We start from the raw sequence: 26511 nt of genomic DNA on the forward strand, positions 1-26511 counted from the left end.
ACGCTCGCAATATATATATATATATATATATATTCTGCTCTACTCATGCGCATGCTATACAAAAAATAAAAAATCACATGCTCTCTCTCCTATTATTATCATATCTTATTTATTTAAAATGCATGCCTTGATTTCCCGATCCCGAGAGCTTCCTCAACCACCCCCAGGTAGCCGCCAAGGATTTGGAGAGAGAGAGACAACCTCGTCGCCCTTGGTCGTTGTCGCCGACCTCCCTCGCCGCGAACACAGCCACTGGCATCCAGCTTCGTCGGAGAGCCTTCCCTGTGGCGGAAACTCCTCCCCCTTGGCCAGCCGCGCGCTGAAGCCCTCCCTTCCCATCGGCCACCTCACTGGCGTGATTCTTGGTCTCCAGAATAACTGACTTTGCCGGGGTTCCCCGCTATCGCTGAGCTTTTCCGCTTACAGCTGGCCACTGTCCATTTTTTTTTGGAAATTTTCTTTCCTCCGGCCGGTACCCTTCTGGTTTCTCCTCATCGTTGACCACATCTCGCCGGCCTACCCCCTTGCCGGCGTCAATTAAGTGGCAAAGCAGCCCTGTTCCAGCACACAACTCCATATTTTGTGCATTTCTTCTGGCTTATCTCATCCCGGTTGCGTGCTACATGCGTTCCACCACCGTTACCTCGTCGACAAGCTTTTTCGGCGACCAAATGCCTTGCTGGAGCAGTTCGACATTGTTGGACAGAGAACCTTGTCAACGTTCAAAGGGGTGCAAAAGTCTTGGACCGCGTGCAGAAGAGTTTTTGGGCTTCATTGGGCTTCGTGCAAACTGTGAGACGGTATAACTCCTCCTCACCTTTGTACGTTTAGTGCAAAAGTCTTGGACCGCATGCAGAAGAGTTTTGGGGCTTCATTGGGCTTCATGCAAACTGCGAGACGGTATAACTCCTCCTCACCTTTGTACGTTTACTTCTTAGCTAGCCATAGGTTGTAATGGCATTAGGCGTGCGAGTTTGGCCGTTCGCACGGGGTGCGTGCGTCGGCGAGTGCCGGCACGACGACGCATCTGTGTGATGGATCGCTTGTTTTCCTAGAGTTGGCCTTTAGGTTAGGATTCTCCTTATGCGACCAAGTCCTCTACGATAGCAGAGCGAATCTCATTTGACTGCTAGACTTAAGATAAACATCCAAAGGGTTAGAGCCCATTTCGCTCCCTTTTGCTTTGCTTACTCCGGTCTTGTTAGAAAGATTGCATAATAGACCTTTGTGAAATGAGAAAATATGTGTCATTAGCTCATTTTGTAAAGCTCAGAGGTGTCGTGAAATCCAGAAATGTGTCGTCACTAGTACATTTCACAACAAGACAGAGAACTTCCCCCTTGGAGATCCGGGGAGAAGTCCCCCACCTGCCTCGCCAAAGCAAAGGTGGCAATCACCATTTTTCTATATGTTGACCCTAGCTTCCCCGGTGAGATCATTAGCATGGGGATGGCTCCTCATTACATGTGAATGTTTGCATGTTGTATTTTGCATTTCACTTCGCTTCGACCGGTCGCCCTGGCCTGGCGATCTCTTCACTTCGCTCCGACCGGCCGCCCTGACACTGACGAGCTTTTCACTTCGCTCCAACCGCCCGCCCCGGCATGGCGAGCACTTCAATTCGCTCCGACCTATCCCCCGGTCTGGCGGACATCCAGCTTTTCACTTCCCTCCAACCGCCCGCCCCGGCATGACGAGCGCTTCACTTCGCTCCGACCTATCCCCCGGTCTGGCGGACATCCCACTTTATTTCAATCGGCTTCCCCGAGCTAGTTGGCATGACATTCTGGTTCGACCGGATTTCTCGACCCGGTCGACTAACTACTTGCACCACTATACTGTCTTGCATGTGTGTTTGCATTTTTGCATATTGTAATGCATATGTATGATTGCATTGTCGCATCCTATCTTACATTTGTTTGGTTGCATGATTATGATCATATGCTCGAGTTGCATGTGCTTTTCAGGCTGCTGTCACCCCGACATGTCTATTCCGTTGAGCCGCTGCCACCACAACATGTCAATCCTCTTTGGGCCGCTGCCACCCTGACATGCCTATTCTATTGAGTCATTGTTGCTTCAACATCGCTCCGACATATCTCTTAGGGTCACTGGCACCACGACATGCCCATTCTCTTCGAGTCACTGCCACCACGACAGACCCATTCTCTTCGGGTCGCTGTCACCCTTGCATGTCTAGTATGTTGAGTCACTGCCGCTTCAGCATACCTCTTGGGGTCGCTGCCACTACGGTATGCCCACATTCCTTTAAGTCCCGTCCCATAGTATACTCATCACTTATGTTTTGACCGATCATTTGCATTTGCATTTTCACATGGATAGCGAGTCAGACCCGTTAGGAGAGTGGCTCCCATGTTGGTCGTGCTGCCTTAATGAGCATTGCTTGCAGGGTTAATCCTGATGAACAATGCGAGTTAAGTCATCGGGATTGACACGAGTATGATTGTGCTAAGGAACTATTGGATCTAACTCATGTCACCCCTCTTCGTGAAACCCTTTAGATCTTTCGAATCTTTAGGAGGGGGCCAACGTGACGACCCTGTCAAAGTCATACCATACCCAGACTTACCCAAAACTTAGATGCTAGGATGATGCACTTGTCGTTAGTTGGTGTGCTAGGCTAGGTTTTAGGGTGCTATGTAGTATTTTCGACACCTTTGGCTATTGTTGTGTTATGTTGTCTTGTGATAGCCATGTGTCCCTTTTCCACCTTTTTCGGTGTGTTTGCATGCTTCTTGTGTGTGATAGTATATTAGAGCGATCTTCTGCAAGTGTCGTGCCTATTTATACACACTCACACAGGTGCTATTATGGGGGAGCATGTAATGATTTCTAATCCTTTGCTTGCAGGTGCTCTTTAGCTCCCCCAACTATAAGACACTGCTTATTATTTTCACGATGCATGGCGTGCCCGTTAACGTTTATTTTATGCAGGTTGAGTTTTTATTTTATATTTCAAATGTATTTGATAGAATCCTAGGAGAGTGTATCAGAAATAAGGTACGTGCATGGGTTTTGAAGTGGATGACGCACCGAACCATGTGACGAGGACCAAGAATACGAGGACCAAGAATAACAGCTCATGTCCCGTACCTTAAGTCTGAATTTTAATAACAACTCATGTCCCGTACCTTAAGTCTGAATTTTACATTTTTGTATAGACTTAGGACCGGGCATGTATATGCAGAGTCCGACCACTTTTACTTCTTTTCCTGAGTTATGTTGCCGGTCTAACGACATTCAGCCTCTTTATATATTCTTTTGCGTTGATTTCCTTTCTTTCTCTTCTCGTGTGCCTTTGCATGTTGGAGTGTTTTATATTGTTTCTTTTTGCGTATCTGGAACTAACGTTCTAATTCTTTTTACCTAAAAACATAATAATAAAAGATTAAGATAATCAAAATTTTAGGATTAAAACTTTTAAGATTTTCTTAAATTAGTCTTTCCTTTTTGCATGGCCATCGTGCCGGTTTTAAAAATGGTTAAGATTTTCTTAAATCAGTCTTTCCTTTTTGCATGGCCATCGTGCCGGTTTTAAAAATGGTTTGCATGCATAGCTATAACCCGATCATACTTAATAGGGCCTCCATGCTTAGGAATATGCTAGATAATTGCATCATATTTGCATGTCCCGAGGAGTAGCCCCCGTGTTTCTCCAATCTGACTAGCTCAATATAATCTCGCTTAGGTGGTTGTCTAGCACGCTTAGGGTGTTATGAGGCACCCCAATCCAGACGGGGGTATAAGTCCTCTTGTTTGAGTTTTTTCCAGCTTTGTAGCTGAACCTCCCTTTTTCCTTCTTTCCTGAGGCTTCTTCGCCACTTCGACAGGTATAAGTCCCACCTCTCGGAGCTCTAGATTTTAGTCATAGGATAGAGTTTCCTTCCTTTGACCTTAGGGCTACCGAGGTCCCCGCAGAAGACACAATTCACGGATCGCTGACCGGGGATCTTTAGTTGTGTTGGGTCGACTACCTTTATGACCAGGTAGACTTAAGGTCCTAGTGGCTTGGGATGACGGGTCCATGGTACTCCAACTTGACTACCTCTACCTCTTAGGATTACTTCTCCTCACCTTTGACAACCCCTGTTGAGCCCTCTCTACTCTTTTGACTTCGTTGATATCACTTTGGCGGCCCGATGTCGATAGGCTGACCCCCGTTTGGGATACGACGATTTGTCCTCTGTCCTTACGACCCGGATGTGTTATAAAGTATCGGGATACCCCCCCGTCAAGTGATTTACGTTTATTTCGTAGGTGCCGTGTGCTGAGGAGCCGTTATCCATTTGGATGTGAGGGATTTACTCTCTGTCTGATGGCTTGGTGTGAGCTTCAAAGAATTGGGACCGTCCCATACGAAATAGTTACCTTTTGATAACATATGCCCCAGATTCATGATAATAAAGTGAAACTCTTTTCATCGAGAGTCTTCTTGGGTATTCCCCAAGATGTAATTAACAAATAGGAATACGTTCATTTGGGAGATTTTTGACCCCAGAACAAAAATGTTCTATAGGAATACATTCTTTTGGGAGATTTTTGACCCCAGAACAAAAATGTTCTTTTTGGTTCTCTGGTTACGGGTGGCTTATATAGAGATTCTGCTCGTGGATATTGTTTTTCGGGATACTTTGATCCGATTTTGTTTGAACGTATACTCTCGACCCATCACACGAGGATTACCCCTATATAAGCTTTCCATCTCTTTTCTTTTTGATTTGTTTGTCTATTTGTTGTCGTACGTCATTTTGCTATTCGATTCATCTCCTCTTCGAGTTATTCATTTGATTCGGGAGGAAAACTTATTCGAATAGGAAAATTATACGACGATACATAAATAGACAAACTGGCGACTCCGAGATCTAAAAAGAATCGAGAAAAACACTCAACAATATCTGACTTGGAATGATAAACAAGCTGGCGACTCCGAGATCTAAAAAGAATCAAGAAAAACACTCAACAATATCTGACTTGGAATGATAAACTTCTATTTAAATTGATTTTTCTTTGAATGGAAATTCAAATTTATGTGGCCATATATTAATTTTATGACTTTATCTTTCCTAAAATTTCCATTGAAAATTTCTATTTTACATTAACTGGGTTTCTTCATGAATAAAATTTATTTGTGATTAATAACAGTGAAATAAATTCTCATTTAATTATAACAAATAAATTTTTTCCATCGAATACTAAAATCTCATTTCTTTCCTCATAAATTACATAAAAAATACCTTTTTTTTTCTCCATACCTTGACCAATCCCAACTATAAAGTTATTTTCCAATAATAAATACAGTAAAATAACCTTTTTATTTTATTTTTCGGTGTTGAATTTTGCGTTTTGGTTGTGAGTTGAACTTTTGTCTTTATAATAAAATTGGATCTGATCTTAGTCTTTTCTAAAAAAAATAAAATAAATAAATAAATAAAATCTATAATTAATGTTAATTTTTTTATTTTTTGGGGTGGTGTTGGCTATAAGCATTTTTTTTTATGTAATCCGTCGAAAGCCTAGAAATGTTCTGAAAGAGGGAAGTTGCCTACCTTCCGTCCCTATCTTTCCCCACTGGGACACCAAAAGCCACCACCTGGTGTAGGCAAGGGGCTTTCCGATCGAAACCTAGGGATTGGCACTGCATTTTTTCCTTCATTCTCTTATGCCCGGTGCTCAGCTGACAAGATTTTCCTTCCACTCCTCCCCCACAAATGGATGACATGGAGGACGACGCCCGGTATCCACCAAATCCCTACCCCCAAATTAATCGTCGCCCCTTTCCTTCCTCCAATTACTCCAGTCTACACGCTCGCAATAACTCTTACCCATCGCAAATACCTCGCTCCTTCCCCGATGATTATGTCGATGAAGACGAAGAGGAGGAAAGGAATGACGTTGATTTGGCCGTGAATGATGCTGAAGAAGAAGAAGAAGAAGAGCTAGAAGATGAAGAAGATGAGGTTAGTGCCGGAAGAGGTTATCTCCGGACGAGGAACGAGGCCAACAACGAGGAGGATGACGTTGACGAGTCATCTGAGAGCCTCGGAAAGCGGCGTAGGCTCGATCGGTACGCGCGAGGCTTTGAGTTGGTTCCCCGCTCTGTAGCTTCTCCTGCTTCGAAGCCGTTGCAGTGTCGAAATTCTTCTGCGGATTGGTCGGAGGACTCTACTTTCGCTCTTCTGGATGCGTGGGGAGATCGATACCTGCAGAACGGTCGGAAGAGTCTTCGCTCAGACGAATGGGGTGAGGTCGCGAAGAAGGTTTCCCAGGGTTCTAAGACTCCTAGATCCGAAGCTCAGTGTAGAAACCGTCTGGATACTTTGAAGAAGAAGTATAAGAAGGAGAAGGCTAAACACCCTGATTACTCTGGCTTAAGCAGCAAGTGGGTTTATTTCCAGAAAATGGATGAGCTTATGTTATCACCTCCCCCACAACCCCCTGCAGCCCGGCAGCATTCTCAATCGCCTAGGCTCTCCTGCGGTATTGATGCTGGAGAGTATGTCTTTGCAAACTCTAAGCCTTATTTGAATCATTCTGATGGTCTGGATGAGGTAAGGGATAGCCCGAGTGATACTGCCTCAGAGGGGGAGGGTGAGGACGTGGATGATGAGTCTGATGGACTTCCACCGAGGAGAGAGAAGGTTGGAGATTGCTCGGAGTCTTCTTTCAAGATGCTTGCTGATTCAATCCAGAAGTTTGGTGCAATTTATGAGAAAATTGAGAGTAGCAAGAGGCAGCAGATAGCAGAGCTAGAAAAGATGAGGAAGGAGTTCCACAGGGATCTTGAATTGCAGAAGAGACAGATTTTGGATAGGGCACAGGCTGAGATTTCTAGGCTAAGACAGGAAGATGGGGAGGGGGAAGATGATGAGGATGGCGATGGTGATGATGATGATATTGATGTTTCCGCAGAGAACATGAGCGGGTGAGGTAGGGTTGCTTATATTATTTATAATCTTGTGTTTTACTATTTAATTGCTAATTTTTGTTTCATTTATACAACTTTTTAATTGTTTACTTGCAACTATTTTGCAGTCTGGTTATTATCTTTAAAATGATATCATTATCATCAAGAGACCACATTCCTGAAACATAGGAATATTATGTAAATTTTAGCTTACGGAAAAAGATTGAAACTGTCTTTTACTTCAATAAAAATGTGAAACAGTTCTTGACTTCTTACTAAATAATAAACTTAATTTGTTGCGTCTACCAACGTCAATTCTACAATGATAATTAGTCTCATGTTCACATTGGCAAGAATGTATGGGACGCTCTTTATTAACTTAACTTGAGAATTTTATAGTCATTTGAGAGAATCAATTGAGCATTGTTGTGGTTTTCTTCTTATCTTTTCTCTTATAGGTATTTGCATGCATATTGTTAAATCTCTACTATTCACATATTTATAAATTAAAAATTATTATTTACTCTCATGCAACAATAGTGAACTCTTAAATACGTCAAAATTATCATCTTCTTAACCTTTTGTTATGCTTTCTCTTCTTCTTTTTACTTGTAATACGAAGAATGTTGTATGTAGCGCCAGGCTCCTCCATAACCTTAAGTATTCTTTATCTTTAATAAGCCCACCTCCGTCCTTAACAATTTTGTCACTTATCATCCCTCTCTCTATCATGCTACCTTCATCAATCATCACCCTGCCGGTGTCCTCTCCATCCACAAGCCCTCCTTGCTACTATCTGCTTCAACTCCCTCCTCTCTTGTTGTGCATTCTTCCACCACGGAAACATTTTCTCCCTCTCCTTTCACGCTTTCACCTACTCCCCCTCACCTCATCCCTCATGAGCTCACTTTCGAGGGTTTCTCCATCCTTCTCACATCAACCCACAATGCCCACTTCTTCCTCTGGGCCCTAACCCAATCCATCTTTTGATGTCAAAATTTTTGATTTCTTCTCATTTCTTATTGCTATTTCATGCTTTAAGGCTTTATTTTCTACTTCTTCATTTGATTGCCTTCACAACAAAGTTGATCCTAATTTACATGTTCATTGGTTATACTAGAACCTTTACTCAGTACAAGAAAAAGTAGAGGAGAGATGAGTAAAGAAATATTGAGAGAGAAAAATGGGCTATCATGTTGACTGAATAATAATTTTAGGCTAAAATACTTAAGATTACATCACTTTCGCTCTCCTTTGACTTGATATTTATTTGTAAGGATCAATATTTTAAGAGCTACATAACATTCTAAGAAATAAGCTCATCATCATTATTTAAAAATCAGTCCGAGGCATTCGCCTTCAAGCGGGAAAGAGCAACTTTGATTCCTAAGCCACGGTCGTTCGGGTGAGGCTTATGCCTTTATTAGATTAGGCCTACACTTGGAAGCATCTTGTCTCGAGGATTTTTTGTTACGCCTCAATTTTTAATTTATCTTATGAATAGCATCATATGACAACTAGGGTTCATTTTTGTTCTGGTGCATCGTCCCGAGCGCTGTATACATTTTTGTTCTTGTGTTAATGATAGGACTTATCCTGGAAGTGACACACTATATGCCCTCAATGCATTGAAAGTGTGCAATGACCGCTACACCGGCGCCCGAGTATAGTGTCAAAAAAGTAAGAGTTCCCAAATTACGGACGGATATGAGTAAAAAAGTTAATCCATAAAATATTATTATGATAGGATCTTGGAATATATGTATTCTCACAGGTAAATTAATAGAACTATTTGGTATTATTGTTCATAGAAAAGTAAATATCTAATGTATTCAGAAACTAAATGGTTTGGAGAAAAGGCTTACGAGATTGATGACTTAGGTTTTAAACTTTGATATTCAGGTAGGAGTCGCATTAGAAATAGTGTAGGCGTAATTATAGATAAAAGTTTGAAAGATAATGTGTTAAAAATAATAGAATTGGAGATATAATTATAGCTCTTAAGATTGTTGTTGATGCTAAAATTTTTAATTTTAAATTAATTTTATTCTTTAGCGCATGCAATATTATGAGATCGTTTGTTCTCAAGCATTCAACATGATGATCGAAGCACATGCTTGTATTTTCATTTAATAAATTAGAATATTTTAAAGAACTTAGTATGCTTCTCAAGGAAAGATAAGTTTTAATTCAGTATGAAGACTGAAACAACATTCTTAGATGCATTAATTTATGTGCTTAGGATGGTTGTTGGATCGCATACGAATACCTAATTTTTGATATTTACATATCTCGATACACCTGCACAATACATTTACATGAATTTTGGTGCCTTTGCATAGTTTACTTGAACACTTATCAAGACATTTCAAGAGTTATTAAATGATGCTCACACATATCAGAAACATATTCATTTTTTCTTGTAGTAGTCATCTTTGGATTGAAAGTTATTTTATGAAACTCATAGACAACCCAAAATAATCTAAGATTATGCCTTGCTTATGCAAATTATTGTAATTTGAATGTTTGCACAGTTTCATTTTAGATTCGATATGATAATAATTCTTTTATAAAAATGATATAGCTATTCTTTTAATTTAATTTAATCAACTAGCTAACTGATCAAATTTAGTAAACTCCTTATACTTTCTTATTTTATACAATAATGTTTACAACATTAAACATAATTTAGTCAATTGGCTAACTTATCAATTAATTTTATTTAATTTGATTGTTAATGTAGTGTGTGTGTGTGATTACTTATTAAGTATATTTTTAATATAATGTATTCATGTAATTAAATAATTATGTTATTATTATTATTTTATTTTGCCTCACAAAGTTCTCCATTTCTGTGCATAGGAATTTGAGTCATCGACTCCACATATGGGAAGATGTGCTTTTCGTTTGTTTATGGGGCTCAGGAACATTTTCCCAAGAATTTTTAATATTTTGAGTTCATCAATACAATCCCTTTTGAGATCAGATGATGTTTGAGTGATTTTGATAATGTTGAAGACAATTCAAGCTCTTTTCGTGTGTGGCGTATTCGTAGCCTGTTTCTTCTGTTGTGCTTTATCGAATTGATCATTGAATGTTCTTTTTTATGTATATATTTAAATGCTCGTGATGCATCAATACAATTCATTTTACATACAAAGGTTGTTTGGGCAGTTTCAGTGATGATTGAAGTAATTAGGCTCTATTCATGCATCTTCACTTATGTTGCTTGTCTTCATTGAACAGCCTTTAGGCATTTTCGGTGCTTTGAATGCGTCGGTGAAGTTTGGTCTACAAACAAGCAATGTTTTAAGTGACTTTGGGAGTGCTCAATGCTTTCCAACTTTGACTTGCATGATGTCACATTCATCGTTCACCGGTACCATCACATTTGCTCGATTCTACTTGCAGAAGATATACGAGCTCACTAGCCTCGCTGATTTGACTAATGGAATGTATTTGGTGGTCGACACAAGTCTGTGTATTTTTTTTCCCTTTCTTTTTATTTTCTTTGAGCAAGTTTTATGGGACAATTTTCTTAAGTGTTTTGTTAAAGCGAGTTCCTTTAGCCTATTTGACAGGGTGAGTTCCACAAATTCGCATTTTCAAAACTCATTATGGGATTTTTTTTTTCTGATTTCACCTTTATGCAAAGTAATGTTATTTTCAAATAATGTCTTCTTGGAAAAATGGAATAACAATACAATTAATGTAAAAGATATGTGTTCAAGGGACGAAAATAATAATCTCATTGTTGCTTCCAGTCTCGAGGAATTCTTTTTTAGTTTAAGTTCAAAGTCAATACTTTATAGGGCCTATTTGCTTCTTGATAATATATGGTCCATCCTAGGTGGATCCAAGTTTGTTGAATTCTAATTGGCTGGTAGCGGCGTTGACTTTATTTAGTTTTAGGTTATAGACCGTCATCTCTTTGAAATTGGAGTTATATTATTTTGTTATTCTTCTCTCAACTTTTTGCTTGTTGACTGACGAAATTTTGTGCTCATCTAGTTAGTCGAGTTTGGTTTTAAGATTTTTGTTTGATTCTTGCTATTCATTAATTTCACGTTCTTCATACTTGTAGGCGGTTGCCACTCTTTGATTGTGTGAGTTGTATTTGATGTATAATAATACTTTGTGATAATATAAGAAGTTTTTGCATAGATTTAGGGTCTGTTTGGGGCAGCTGCAGCTTATTGAATAATTTGCTGATAAGCTGATTAAAAATAATCTGCTGATAAACTAGGTGTGGTGACTATTATAAATTTTTATTTTTTTGGAAAAGTCAGACCGCTACTAGAAAGCTGGCACCGCATTTAGGTAGGTGCGGTGTGAAAACGCTGTTTTCAGCTTTTTCAAAACGCATAAGCTTCTAAAATAGAGTTTACCCAAACAGGCCAGGTTCGTTTTCAAAACGTCACCACACCAAATAAGCTGCCCCAAACAGACCCTTAGTTGTGATGGTTGTTTTTAAGGCTTATAAGACAATATATATAGGACGTCTACCTATTGCTTTTAGTGATTTAAACTTTTTTCCTTACGAGATTGAAGATTTGCTTATTGGTGGCTTTAGGAAACTTTGAGGCAAATGCCTTGAGACTGGCAGAAGACTTCAAAGGGCCTTGTCTAAAAACTGTGGACTGTTGTTAGTGATGGTCGCATGTGAAATTCTTGCTGGAAGTTAGTGTGTTTCTCTATAAAATTTTGGACTATCTAAGAAATTATTTTGGCAGCTGCCTTGGCTTTAATTTTTTTTGTTGAATAATTGATCATGACGATTATGAATTTTCTCTGCCTTTTAGATGTTGGGAAAGGGCTCATTAAATCCTTGGCCCAACAGTGAATAATTTTGGAGTAGAGACATGGCTATAGCTTTTGCGAAGGTTGGATTATATTGCAGTAAATGTTTTGCATTATAACAACTATTTGAGAATATCTCTATTCCTTTTTAATATGCCAGCTTGAAGTATCTTTATCTTAACACGCAATTATGAAGTTTTCGACCACCTAAGAGGTTGTTACATTCTCCATAGCGAGAATTTCTTCAAGTATATGGGTGACTTTGTTTTTGTGCATACACCTTAGATATGGTGTAGTCACTAACTTTTGATCTAACTTAATTTCTATCATCATATTAAAGTCATCTTTAATTTTGAATCTTGTCGGATTTTTGACACTAGATGAGATTTTGCCTGTTTTCAAATAGTAAATGCGTGTGTCAAACCAACTCTGCTTGGCTGCAAGTTTGACTTCTATAATTCTCACTTTATTAATAACGGGTTCAGTAAACTCTAAAATAGGTTTCCCTTCCAGCTTCCCAATTTTGGATAGCATATTGGCAAGTTGGTTTTGCTTTGGATTTGTTCGATCATGAAATGTTTGAATTTTTCAAATTTTAGATTTGCTTTGAAATAATATTTATGCAATGTCTTCTTTAACATTTTATAACTCTTTGATCTAGTTGACGATTACCTAATATTCTTGGTATATCGGAAGGTTTTTGGCTTCGACACTTGCTGTGAATCTTAAGCTAGCTATGATTTTTTTTATTCGTCTTGATTGTTTGTGGCTAAGCGAGACTTGAATCATGCTTGCTAGTATAATTCTCATTAGATTGTTTAGAACTCTTTGATGAAGCTCTATTAATGTATAGTGTTTAGAGGAATTCATTTCCCGTTGGTTCTTTTTTTCCTCATCCAATGGTAAAAGTCGTTAAGAAGGTGGTCTTGTGCTTTAATTATTCTATTTGGCATGCATGAGACTTAAAAATTGTTGAGCTCTACTGCTCGTTTAAGCAATTGTTTTGAATGGTTGGGTTTATCTTGGACCAACTTCAGAGGGTTATCTTTGATTTCTTAAATTGTGTGAGCTTGAAAATATGGCTGCAGTTAGTAGGCGACTATCTGCTAGGTGAATGTGAATTTCTCAGAAAGGATGCATAACTCGACTCTACGCGCTTTGCTAATATAGTGTAGATGTAGGGTTTGATTGTTCGTGATCAATGTTTTACAACGAGCAAGTAGATCAACATCTCCTATATCAGGGGTGACGAGCCGAGTGCCCTTATGCTTGGGAGCAGCGCATAGGTGTTGCAATGGGACGTTCATGCACAATATAGGCGCCCCATTGCCAGAGTAGGCGCTACTGCACCCAACCTGACTGGTTTCTAGTTTTTTGGAACAAAGCACTCCGAAACTTGATGACCATGTGTGGTGCCTAGGTTCCTGTAACATAATTTATGTAGTTCTAGATTTAAATCTTTGTTTTTCACTGTGGGAAAGTGAGTAGAAGAGCGAGGCTCATTGAAGTTGGATTTCGTGAGTTCTCTTGTGCGAAAGAGAGAAATGAGTGTTCGTGAGTTTCTGGATTGTAGTGAGGCTTTTGTGTGGAGTAATTTATATTGTTTCTCCTCTTTTTAAAGTGGATTTCTTGCTGTGGTGTCACTCTATTTTTTTGTCATTCTCGAGTATTTCCATATTAAATCTTATTGTTTTTTTTTGTTTGTACGTTTCTCCTCATAATTATGTTTCGGATCTCTCGAATCAGTATTTTCATAGTTTTCCAATTTCCAACGCAAGTGCTATCAATGGGGTTTTCTGAAGATCTTTGGTTTGAGCGGGAGCAATGGCTGACGAAGCAAGATATAAGGTGGAGAAGTTGAACAGTTAGTTTTTGCTTTCAAGAAAATTTAAATTGAAAATTTATTGTAACAAAAGAAATTGTATTTGCCATTGCAATCACCAAGAAGTCTCATCGATGAATTTGGAAAAATGGGAAGTGTTTGATTGACAACACTAATGATCCATCATTCACTAGGGCTGTTAAGGATCCTATTTCAAGTTGAGCTAGGGTTGGCTTAAAATCGGCTCGAACGAATTGAGTCTGGCTCAAAATCGGCTCGAATGAATAGAGCGCAAGTCAAAATCAGCTCGTGACTCGTTATATTCAATTTTGAGCCAGCTCAACTCGAAATTGAATCGAGCTTGATCCGACTCAAAATCAAAATGAGTTAGCTCAAATGAGTTGTATCCATTTCAACTCGAAATTGGCTCGATCCGATTCAAAATCAAAATGAGCTGGCTCAAATTGAGCTATTTCGATTTGTTCCCTACTCAAAATCGGCTCGACATTTGCTTGTGGCTTGTCGTCTTCAATTTATTTAGCCTTTTATGTATACTTTTTATAAATAAAAAAAAAAATACTTCAAGCTAAGCTTGTGCCAGTTCGAGTTGATTCATGTATGACTCAAACTCGTCTCGAAAAAATTTAATTCAAAGTTTTGGCTCAACTCAACTCGTTTATTTCAAATAGATTTTGTAACGATTAACATGCTTTGAGCTAAATTTCCAGTTCTATTATTCACTTTCCTCATATGTCACTTTCAACATTTTGAATGAAAAAGTTAATAGTTGATTTCATGGTTGGAGTAATAATAATGTATGAGATGCCTTTAGTTTTAGATAATTTTTTTTTAATGAAGAGATTTTTCAATATAAAGATGATGGATGTTAGTTCAGTGGCAAAACATTTGAATAACTTCGACACTGTGATTAATAAACTGTGTTCTATTGGCATCAAGTTTGATGATGAGGTCATGTCACTGTTACTCTTATCTTCATTGCGAGACATTTAGGATGGAGTAGTCACTGTGGTGAACAACTTTTTTGGTAATATGAAGTTAAATTTTGATGACATTATGCGGCTAGTGATGAATGAAAAAGTTCGCAGGAAGGTGAGTGGTGAAACTTCAAATTCTGCTTTGAATGTTGAATAAAGAGGAAGGAATCTGAATGAAAATACATGCATGGAATGATTCAAGTCCAGGAGAGAGATGCAAATGTGGGGAACTCACCCTCTCAAATATCGAACATGTTTGTTGGAACTGTGGGAAAAAATGCCACTTCAAGAAAGACTGCACAACTCCGAAGGTTAGTGGTGGAGGTCCAAACAGACTCTCTACAAATATCTCCACAAATGAAATTCAAGGTGAATCCTTTGTTTTCTTTCTAGATAGTACTGAATCTTAAATGATAGATTCATGAAATTCAAGTTGAATCCTTTGTTTTCTTTCTAAATAGTACCGAATCTTTGACGATAGATTCATGTGCTTCTTTTCATGCATGCCCCAACAAAGAGATATTCAAAATCTACACTCAAAGTGATCCAGTGAAGATATGTTTGGGAGATAACAAGACTTGTAATATTGTTGAAAATGGTGATGTTGATAGTAGGTTGTCAAATATTAGTAGCTCAATGAAATCAGACATGTTCGATATGTGAAGAGAAAATTTATTTATGTGAGTTGGTTTGTAAGTTCAGGGTATGTGCCTATTTTCACAGGTGATTCATGGAAGGTGACTAAAGGGACAATGGTGATGGCTTGAGACATCATTAAATGTACTTTTTTACTTAATCATTGAAATGTCTGAATCTATTAGTATTGCTTGAATAAAAGATGATGTAGGTGCATGACACCACAAATTTGGCCACATGAGTGAGAAATGTACGAGTCCATCATTTCTAAGAATAAGTTTCATTTTTAAAGTCCATAGAATTAGATTTTGGCGAAGATTGTATTTATTGCAAGCAAAAGAATGTTATATTCTCTAAAAGGGGATTAAAGATGAAGTTCAAGAAGTTGAAGTTAGTGCATATTGATGTATGAGGTACTACTCCAGTTCAATCTATTGAAGTATCTCAATATTTTCTTTTTCATTGATGATCACACCAAGAAGGTATGGTTGTACTTGCTCAAATTTACATCTAATGTATTTGAGGTATTTAAGAAGTGAATAATTATAGTTGAGAATGAGATTGATTTGGGTTTGAAGTTTCTTAAATCAGATAATGGCGACGAGTATTATGAGTAGAGGTTCAAGTGTTATTGTGCTTTAATTTGAATCAGACATTAGTTGACTATTTCAAGGATACCAAAATAAAATGGTGTTGCTAAGCACATGATAAAACCATCATAGAATGTGTTAGGAGTATGATCCTGCATGCAGGCTTGCCAAAACAGCTTTGGGCAAAAGTAGTGAATGCTGCAGTTTATCTGATCAATCGTGGTTTGTCAGTATTTTAAATGAAGGTTTACTTGAGAAAGTTTGGAGTGACAAAGAAATAAATTTATCTCACCTAAAATTATTTGGTTGTCATCATATGTTCATGTTGATGATGCGTAATATAGGAGTGAGCTTGATTTAATATCTATTAGGTGCCCTTTTATTAGGTATGACTCAGGATGAATTTGAATATAATTTTGAGCATATCAAAATCAGAAATTCATTAAGAGCACATATGTTACTTTCAATAAAATAGAGCTGTATAAGGACAAAAACATAACTTAGGATTGTCCATCAGTTACTTCTTAAAAACTTTTCAAATATGTTGAGATAGGAAATAGTGGTGATCAGGAAGATGAAAGTAAAGTTGCTCACTCTGATAAAGAATAAAAAGTTCCTTAGACACCTACTCAATAAATTCATACGATTGATACCGATTTATTCTCTTTGTTTGTACTATTTGTTGTTGACTGAAGATGGTGAACCAAAGTGCTATGAAGAGGCAACTTAAGTTGAAGACTCAAATGAGTGAGAGTTTTCTATGGATACTAAGATGCAGTCACTAAGGTCAAATCAGATAGAATCTAATGGAATTACCAGGTGATAAAAAAACACTGCACAACAAGTGGATTTATAGGCTGAAAGAACAGTCTGATGGTAGCAGACGCTACGAGGTGGCACTTGGTTGTAAAAAGGTTTTAGCAAAAAATGTTGTATGCAGAGATTTTTTCTTCGTAGTGACGATGTCAACTATTAGAGTTGTGCTGAGTGTGGTAGGAGAAGAAGTTTACATTTGTAATCGATTGATGTGAGACAACCTTCCTACATAATGACTTAGAAGATCAAACTGTATATGGTGCAGTCACATGAATATGAAGTTCCAAGAAAAGAAGACACTGTCTGCCGACTAAAGAAAAGCCTTTATGATTTGAAGTAGAACTCTAGGCAGTGATGCAAGAGATTTGACAAGTTCTTCTAAAAAAATGGGTAAATGAAGTGCCAAGCAGATCACTGTTGTTTCATTAAACTGTTTTGTAATTCTTATATCATACTTGTTTTGTATGTGGATGATATGTTGATTGTAGGAGAAGATATGAAGAAGACTAGGGGCTTGAAGAAGCAATTATCAGAGAGTTTGAAATGAGGGATTTAGGTCTAACCAAGAAAATCCTCTGTTTCAGAATCAATAAGGACTATTGTGCAGATATTTTGAAGTTGTGTTTGGCATAATATATTGAGAAGGCTGAACACAGGTTTAGCATGAGTGTGACAAATCAATTTTCATCTTCTTAGATAGTCACTTTAAACTATTTAAGGAACAATGACCTAAGTCTGTAGCAGAGTAAGTACATGTGAGAAGAACTCCTTATACTTCAATAGTAGAAGTTTAATGTATGTAATGATATGGACAATGCTAGATATTACACATGCAGCGAGAGTGGTCAGCGTGTACATGAGTACATACAAACATTATTAGGAGACGAATTGGATTCTCAAATATATAAAAAACAGTCAACAATACACTTTGTTTTGAAATCGCAGAGATTAATCTACATAGACATATAAATTCAGATCTAGTAGGAGATATTGATAGTAGAAGTATTATTGAGGCTAACAAGGAGATTTGGTTATAGGGCTTCATGGTAGAACTTGACAATGAGTAAGGGATTGGAAATCTTTATAGTGACAGTAGGAGTCTTATTTTTGAGGCTAGCAAGAAGATAATTTGATTAAATGACTTCATGGTAGAACTTGGCCTATTGCATGTTTACTTGATAATAATAGAAATGGTCTCTAGAAAACCCATTACTATATATCCTACATTAGAGTCAATTAAATCATATAATTGTGGAAGTAGGTAGCTATTTTTGGGGAGAGTCGAATTCAAATTTGATAAATTGACATACATTCTCTATTTTTTATTTGCTTGATTATGATCGCAATATTGAAAATTCATTTTGGATGCTATACTTACACAATGGAGCAGGCTTCGAGCAACATTTGCACTTCGTAGTGGCTTGGCTTAGCGAATGTCGTGGTGATTAGTCTTAAGTTTTGCTTTATTGGCCTTCTCTTATTCTCATTGAATTAGTGGAAAGCGATATTTATGTCGACAATTGTCATGTCGGTGCTTGACAAGCATAACATGTTGCCTATTCGTCCTCTTATTTTACATTGTTGGACAAGCTAATTCTAAAGGTGTGATTTGCATTGTTTTGTCATGTACTTTGGAGTTCTTGAGTCTAGAGTCTATTTGAACTTTTAAGTAAAGAACTTCCTCTTGAACATTACCCATATCATTTAAGTAATATGTTCAAGACTGCAATACTTTGTCTCTTATTGTTATTACTTAGCCTCTTGTTAAAACCTTATGATGCATAATAAGCAGAGACAACCGAACTAAAGTGTCGAGCAGGGAGGGTGGTATATTCTAGGATGGTTGGGCATCTTGGCTTTATTAAACTTAGCCATAGTTTTATACTATCGGTTCTCTTCTCTCCAATTGATTGGCAAGATGATCATTTTTTCTGTTTTGGCTTCTTAAGAAAATCCATAAAAAAAGGGCATATATTCTAGGATAGGCTGGTTTGTTCAATGTTTCAAAAATATTTTTGAAGACTGTAATGACCGAGTTCTCTCTATTGATCATTATTTGTTAAATCCGGTGGTTAGTGATCAATAATTAGACAACTATAGCGTTCTTGTAGGGATTGCCATTTACTGTCTTGTTTGCTTTAAAGAAAGTATTTGTCATGACTTTGGCAATAACAACACTCACACAATGGTTGACGAGTTAATATCTCCCAATCTAAGTTCCCAATCTAAGTTGCTTGCAGTTTGCTCTATGAATAACTTCTTCCAATCTGCTTAAGATGGTAGGTACCAACTATGGTTATGTCGATTTCCCTAATAGGGATGTATTCATTTCAATTTTTCTCAATGGTCACCTTGTTCAACCTTCAGCCCAAGTTGAATAAAATGAATTCTTTTAATAATTCAACTTGATTAATTCTACAATGAGATTCTATGGTGCTAATATCCCTCTGAATCGTAGCCACGATATATGTGGAAAGCACAATACTTGGTCATGTTAATCAAGTGAGGGCTCTTCCTGAGTGCATGAAACTTGAAAGTTTTTATTTTGAAGGGCCTTAATTAGCTTGGTCATTGATATTTGCAATGGAACGATGGTAGGAGTTTTTTGAGTAGGCAATGGTAAATGTGATTTCTCTTTTTTTTCAGTCACTCTATCATGTCGGGTCCACTAAGATTGATGATGTCACAAGGAGCGATAAGATAGTGGCATGGTAATAGAAATTTTCTCATCTTTCATATTCTGTAATGACCTTGGTAACATGGTTGAGTAGACTATGTTGTGCACTTAGAAATTTTCTCATCTTTCATATTCTGTAATGACCTCTCAATTGACTGGAGGATGACTCTTTCATCTCGATATTGTACTCTTTTAGGTTTGCTTGAATATTAGTGAGTTTGAGTAAATCATCAAATGTTCTAGGATGGTGTAGGCTATTTGGTAAGGGCCTTCTTGAAGATCCTGAGTTAGAGCAACTTAAGCCTTAATTGACATTTGATTTTAACTTTTAGCACCCCTTTGAAATTTTGTTACAAAGTTTCTTAATGACTTGCCTAGCTTTTTCCTTATTTTTAGCGAAGCTTGTGAGTAGTTCTTCTTGAGCGTTGTGTAATGGTGAATTTAATGATGAACATCCTCTTGAACTTTGTGAATGATGTAATCATCCCACGTGGTAGGTGGGAAAATCATCCAAGGGCCAATTCTTTGAAGGTCATGAAGAACAACTTGTTCTTCAAGTCATTGTTAATTTCAAGCAATGTAACAGTGGATTCAAATTTAGCAACATGGTTAGTTGGACTGGTTAAATTTGGAGGTGTACTAGTTTGGACTCTTAAACGTGGCAAGCGGTCTTTCTTCGACAATTTCTTAAAAAAAAGCATTGTTCAACTATGACTGCCTTCTCTTTATTTGCCTCTCGAGTCGGTAAGGTTCAGGGGACAACTGTTTTGTTTTGGAATTTGGGTAATATATTTATTGAAAGAATGGCAGATTTCTTGCTCCAAAGTCTCTATTGGCTGCCTAGTCAGTATGTTCTTTAGGTAATTGCACTAGGGATGCAGTTCTTTGGATTTTATCTAGCATCCCTTGGACCATTCTATTGAACCTTTATTCCATTTATGTTATCTGTCTTATGCTAAAAAGTCTTGGCTTTTTTATGTGGACATAAACTTTTTTGGCAAGGGTTTACCTGTTGGTATCTTCTACAAATATGTGCATTTTTTCTCATTTATGGTATAAGATCCACACTCAACACATTTTTTAAGATGCTGGATCTAATTTGTCTATCTGTGGGTTATAATATAATCTTACTTAACATAAGAAAAAGAGGAGGATGAACGGAGAAGAGTTGGGGAAAAAGTCATGAGGGAAGAGGAAAGTCTACCATCAAGCTCAGTAAAGAGTAATTCGACGCTAGAATGCACATGATTGTGTAACCCTGGCTCTCATTATAACATCCAATTTATAAGTGATGATCAGGGTTCTAAGCAATACAAAAAAAACATATAATGAACCATATATATACATATACATACATACATACATATACATATATATTAATATATATATATATATCTCTCTCTCTCTCTCTCTATATATATATATATAGAGAGAGAGAGAGAGAGAGAGATACATATACATACGTATAGAGATATACATATATACATATACATATAGAGATATACATATACATATATATATATATAGAGAGGGAGAGAGAGAGAGAGAGAGAGATACATATATATATATATATATAACAGTGGGTGGTATAAGAATGTTTGGATTTGTACCTATAAGCTTGAGAACTTATTCGATGATATATTGGTTATCAATGGCAATGACACTCATCTTAACAATTTATTAGCTGGCTCCTTTCCTAGAACTCGAGGCAGAGGCAAGACAAAATTGGGTCGCTCTCTAGCTACCTGATACTACGTATTTTGACACTTTATGTATAAATATATATGTATATATGTATTTATACATATAGTTGTGTGCATATGTGGGTGCGAGCGCACGCGTGAACTTGTGTGTTTACTTGAAATTGTACATATATGTACATGTATATATGCATGTATAAATAAGGTGTAAGTGGTATATATCCTAAGGACTCAAAGTAATGCTTTTGGTGGAAGTTGTCGAGTAGCTCTTTGGACTTGGCAATTGTTATGGTTGAGTTAGTCTAGTGAGTTGGATATCAGCTGTGAAGAGTACTTCATGGGCTTGATAGATGATTTTTGTACATAGCTAGTGGGTCCCCCTCAATCCTAGAGGGTAATTCTCTTGTGAGTCCATCTGGTGAGTACCCCTCAAACCCAAGTGGTAGCTTTACTTGGTAAGTTTACCTCAGTCGTCGAGTTGGTTTGAGTCACTCTGTTGGTGAGTTTTCTTGGGACTTAGATGATGAATCCGTCTTGGGCTCCAAGTGAGCTTTACCTTTTGTTTATTTTTTCTGTACAATCTTATTTATAGAAAAAGAGAGTAGGATTGCTACTACTAATCTTTGATCAAAGATGAGAGTATTGTTGTTGTTACAAACATAAGTTAAGAGTGATACTTTTGTTATATTAAAATGATGTTTGTGGTATCTAGGCAAATAAAACAATTAAGGTGTTTAATATTATATAATCAATGTTTAGAGGCATTTATGAAAACCGCTTCTTTTGTTTTTAATGATTATTATTTAGTACTATTGATTGAGACACGAAGGATATTCATCTTTTCACAATAATGTTGTCTCTAATCTTTGATACATTTGCTAAAATAAATGGAAAACTATAACAATGAATAGAGTTTAGTAGTGGAAATGATTAAAATGTTTAGAATGTAGGATTGATTTTTGAATTTTTGTTAGCATGAATTTAAAAATTATCAATCAATATTGTTAGATATTAAAGTTATATCTTATTATTATAGGTTTAATTAATTTGATATATTATTTTAGAAAAGTAAGTGCAAATGATAATATAACTTCTAATTTAAGGTTAGATGGTTAAAATGAAGAAGTGTCTTTGGAGCATTATGCTATAAAGGGATCGTTTGGATACATAGAAGGTAATGAAATTATATCTTTCTCTATTATGTTCTATGGATTTGAGTGTTGGGCAAGTAAAAAAGTTGATGACTAGTCTGTTGAGTTTGGTAAAAATTGTGAGATGGATGCATTCAAAATTAGTATAGATAAATTAAGGAATAATTTAGATTGGTGTAAAATCTATTGAAGATAAGTTGGTTGAAAATAGATTTAAGTGGTTTGCATATCTTAATGAATGATAAAAATCACTTCATTATACATGTAAGTTAATTCACTTTCAAAGGATTTGAAAGGAAAATGAATAACTCTGATGTGATTTTGATACAAGTTCAGTAAAATTTTTGAATAATAGGTTTAACGCTGAGAAATTCAACAAAAATGAATAGAAAAATATGATTCATAAAGTTGACCGCAAATATTTGGAACAAAAGATTAGTGATAATCTTGATTACGATATAGGCAGAATTCCCTGAAAATTATTGCGAAAAATAAACAACCAGGTTGGACTACTACCTGCTAACATTGTGTTATTATTGTTAAATCATTACTTTTACATCTTTGACTGAAGGTTGGGAAATGTTGCTTGGACTTACATTTGTATAATCCTATACCACTTTTTTTCTGCTGTTCCAATTTTGATTGTTCCTTGAGTTCTTTGTCTGTATTGCTTCATGAGGGTTTTTGTTGCTATGACTGAATCTTGTCTACTATGGCTCTCTTATCTATTTATCCCTTCAGTCTAGTCTTCTTTTTCAGAGTCCATTTATTTTTGAATTTCTTTTTGGATTGGAAGAAGGTATTATCACTTCGTCAACTCGTATAGTCACTTAAAATGTATGAAAAAGGAGCATCAACTGTCTTTTTAGATGAATTTTTCTCAGGATGCTTCCCCAAAAAATGGTTAAAAATTGTGTCGATTCTCCTTTTTTTTCTTCTTATTTGTGAAAAAAAAAACTCTCACTTTCTAATATTGTAAATTACTGCTTTTTAACTTATTTGTAATCATGACTTGTTAAACACTCTTACTGTTTTTTAAACCATATTAATTTTACTAAGATCCAACTTAACCCTTGTAACTTCACGAAGGTCTTCATAAATTCATGTTAATTTTATTGGATTAGATGAACTAATTTTATTGATTCTCCTTTTTTCTAGTAAATTGAATTTTGCTGTACTGAATGGTAGTAATTTTATAAAGATTTTATAGAAATTTGATAGTATTGTTAGAGATTTCATAAATTATTAGGGTTGCATCAACTCAAATAATTTAACGATTTTGCGACTGTTGCAATAATTTTATTGGGGTTTTACGAAACCTTGCTAATCTTATGAAGTTTTAATATTTAATCATATTTCTATTAAATATTCGTAAACTTTTAAATTAACTCAATCAATTTAAGCATGTTTTCCGACTTTGGATTTAGGTTAGTGCAAGTTTGGATGAAAAAAAATAACGAAGCAAACTCTTGTCCGTACGTACCTATTATACATTTGTGGGATCTCTACAGTAGGATCCATGTTACTTCTCGTTGAAGTGACCTTGCAGCGAATCTTGCCAGAGGAACTTAACAACATTCCTGTTGGTGACTTTAATATTGGAGCCAGCAAGCCATCGTTGCCAATGAGTTTGGTTGGATGATGATTTAATACTACCATTAGTCTAGGATGCGAAAAGTAGAGATTGCGTTAGCTAGTCGACAGCTATCATAAAACTTTATACAAAAATTATGACATGAATCATTTAAATCATTATATAAATGTTAAGGCGTCTCCTGGAAGTGACACACTATATGACCTGAATACAATGAAAAGTGTGTAAGGACCGCTTCACCGACACCCGGGTATAGTATTAAATAAGTAAGGGTTCTCACATTATCAACGGATACGGGCAAAGAAACTAGTCTATGAAACTAATATTATAATAAGATCTTGAGCTAGAGGTACTCTCACAAGTAAATTAATAGAATTTGTAGATATTATGATTTATAGTAAGATAAATATCTTATGCATTCAAAAAACTAAATGATTTGGAGAAAAAATTAAGGAGATTGATAGCTTAGGGTTTAAACTTTAATATTTAGGTAGGAGTCACACGACAAATGATGTAAGCATAATTATAGATAAGAGTTTAAAATTTAATGCTGTAAAAATTAGTAGAATTGTAGATAGAATTATAACCCTAAAGACTGTTGTTGATACTAAGTTTTTTAATGTTATAAGTGTTTATGCTCTTTAAGTAGTTTTAAATATAGGTTCAAAAGAAAAATTGTATATGACCTAGAAAAATTAATACAAGCGATATTTCTTCATAAAAGAATTTTTATTAGAAGAGATTTAAGTGTTTATGTTGGTAGAGTTGTAGAAGATTTCAGAAGTATCCATGGTGGCTATGATTTTGGAGTGATTATTGAATAAGGTAAAACCATATTAGACTTTGCTTTAACTTATGATTTTATTATTGCTAATATTTTATTTAAGAAAATAGATGAACATCTTATTACTTGCAAGAATGGATCTAATAAACCATAAATTGATTATTTTCTTATAAGAAAAAAAAATTGTCGCGAATGTAAACATAGGTCATTTCCCAAACATGCCACCCTGTCCACACCAAAACCACAAGTGGTTCCAAAACTAGAAAATACAGAAAAGTACAGTAGAGACAAAAGAAAAGCCTAAAAATGTTGAAATACAAAGTATCAGGTGGCTAGAGAGCAACCTAATTTGGTTTTGCCTCTGCCTCTGGTTTAAGGGAAGGAGCAAGCTAATAAGTTTGTAAGATGATTGCCATTGCCAGTAGTAACCAATGCATCATCCATTATGTTCTCTAGCTGGAGTCGGCCTTCATTCTTCTTCTTCCTCCTAGAATAGACTTGTCATTCATCTTTCAAAGATTGACTCATCTGATCTTGGTCTAAAGTGTGCTGGAGATGTGCAGATTGTTGAACATTAGAAGCAACGACATGTTGTACCGACTGATGTGCTATTAGATCAAAGGAGCACTTTCGTGTATCTTGGCATGTAAACGAGTCTTCTTCAATAACAGTGAGTGATATAAGCACAACTGGATCTGTAGCTGTAGTATGTTGTTCTTCTTCAGGAACTGCGGTGTTGGGATGAGGATCGGGTTGCATCTTCTCAATAGGGATAATAGGTGGTTGTTTTTTAGTGATATTCGACCTTAGATGAGGATGCAAACGATAACAAATAGTAGAGCTGTGCCAAACATACTACAATGAGAGCAAAAAGGAGGATGTGGTTCCATTTCAATCTTTTGCCAATACCCGTTGTGAATAGTGTCAATCCATATCTCATCCGGAGCTGGTTGAGTGATATCTCTCTCAACTAACACAGAAGCCACAGAATATGACTATCAACCTTGAGAGACTTACCGTAAGCAGTTGCTAAGGAGTAGAAAATTTTCAAATTGAACAAATGTAATTTTAATCTCAGAAATTTTATCCAAACTGGTATGATTGGGGACTCCGTCTTTGGGTCGAAACCAACAGTCCACTTCAGACTTTTCATATTACGGTTGTCGATCTTGATGACTTTCCGAGAAAAGATGCGGGTATAATCAGCATCATGAGACAATTGAATCAGTATGTGCCGACCGTCAAGTAAACCAATATTCCAACTGCACAACAACTTCATAGCCTCAAATTCTTTCCGAATGATCTCAAATTTTGGGTTACCATAAGGAAATTTTCCCACTAGAGCAAAAAGTCAAGATGAGGCGACAGTACTGGTTTCAACCTCTGTGAGAATAAAAGCAGGCTTCTCATTTTTTTTCCCCAATTTTTTTATGAAGGTGTGATCGCCACCATCTTCAAGAGCATCATGAAAAGATTGAAGAACATTGTAAAATTTACCTATACGAAAACCAGTCTCTGATTCTGAAAGAGGAGCACGAGTAGGAATCGAGAGGTCGCCGACATGTGCAGTAACATAAGAACGGATAACCATCTTTGCCGACAAGATTCTGTCGGATAGGAAGCGAGGAGACGTCCTGAAAGGAAATGCAAAAGTGCGGGCAGAGCAGTGCGACAAACGAGACCAAGAGAGAAGAGCAGCAGCTCTTTCGTCAGACTGAGACGACACGAGGATTGCGAAGGAGGCATCCTAGACAGACGAGAAAGTCATCTGAGAAGAAATGTGAAAATTCGGCCTGCTTCGTTGTCAGGAAGGATGCAAAGACACAGGCCTGCCGCTAGAAACACGATGAACGTGAAGCATAGCAAGACGCGAGCACTGACGTCAACGAAGACGAAGCAGGGAAATATAAACGCGAGAGATATCCATGTAGCAGAAAGCTAGGGTTCGCCATGCGGCGAAACCCTAGCAGAGGGGAGCAACACCATGCCGGCTATGATATGTATATATATATATATATATA

At 36.8% G+C, this 26511-nt stretch overlaps 1 protein-coding gene across 4 annotated transcripts; it reads left to right on the forward strand.

Moving 5' to 3' along the window:
* Positions 1–5531: 5531 nt before the first annotated feature.
* LOC110029939 (trihelix transcription factor ASIL1) lies at positions 5532–10498 on the forward strand. Of its 4 annotated transcripts, none has more exons than XM_020732439.1 (2): positions 5532–6948; positions 10172–10498. In XM_020732439.1, the coding sequence occupies exon 1, from the start codon at positions 5730–5732 to the stop codon at positions 6945–6947; it is 1218 nt and encodes a 405-aa protein (XP_020588098.1). In that variant the 5' UTR covers positions 5532–5729; the 3' UTR covers position 6948; positions 10172–10498. The 4 variants fall into 4 exon arrangements, with proteins under 4 accessions (XP_020588098.1, XP_020588096.1, XP_020588095.1 ...); XM_020732437.1 differs by having other exon boundaries at positions 5532–6943; XM_020732436.1 differs by lacking the exon at positions 10172–10498 and adding an exon at positions 9788–9997 and having other exon boundaries at positions 5532–6943.
* Positions 10499–26511: the final 16013 nt, after the last annotated feature.

This window comes from Phalaenopsis equestris, unplaced genomic scaffold (genome assembly GCF_001263595.1).
Source record: "Phalaenopsis equestris unplaced genomic scaffold, ASM126359v1 Scaffold000612, whole genome shotgun sequence".
NCBI lineage: Eukaryota > Viridiplantae > Streptophyta > Magnoliopsida > Asparagales > Orchidaceae > Phalaenopsis > Phalaenopsis equestris.

Excerpts from the sequence above, each read along its gene's own strand:
- LOC110029939 (XM_020732436.1), top strand. The coding sequence starts at position 5,730 with ATGGATGACATGGAGGACGACGCCCGGTATCCACCAAATCCCTACCCC. Across the intron at positions 6,944-9,787 it reads TCCGCAGAGAACATGAGCGG|GAATTTGAGTCATCGACTCC; the intron begins GTGAGGTAGGGT and ends TTCTGTGCATAG.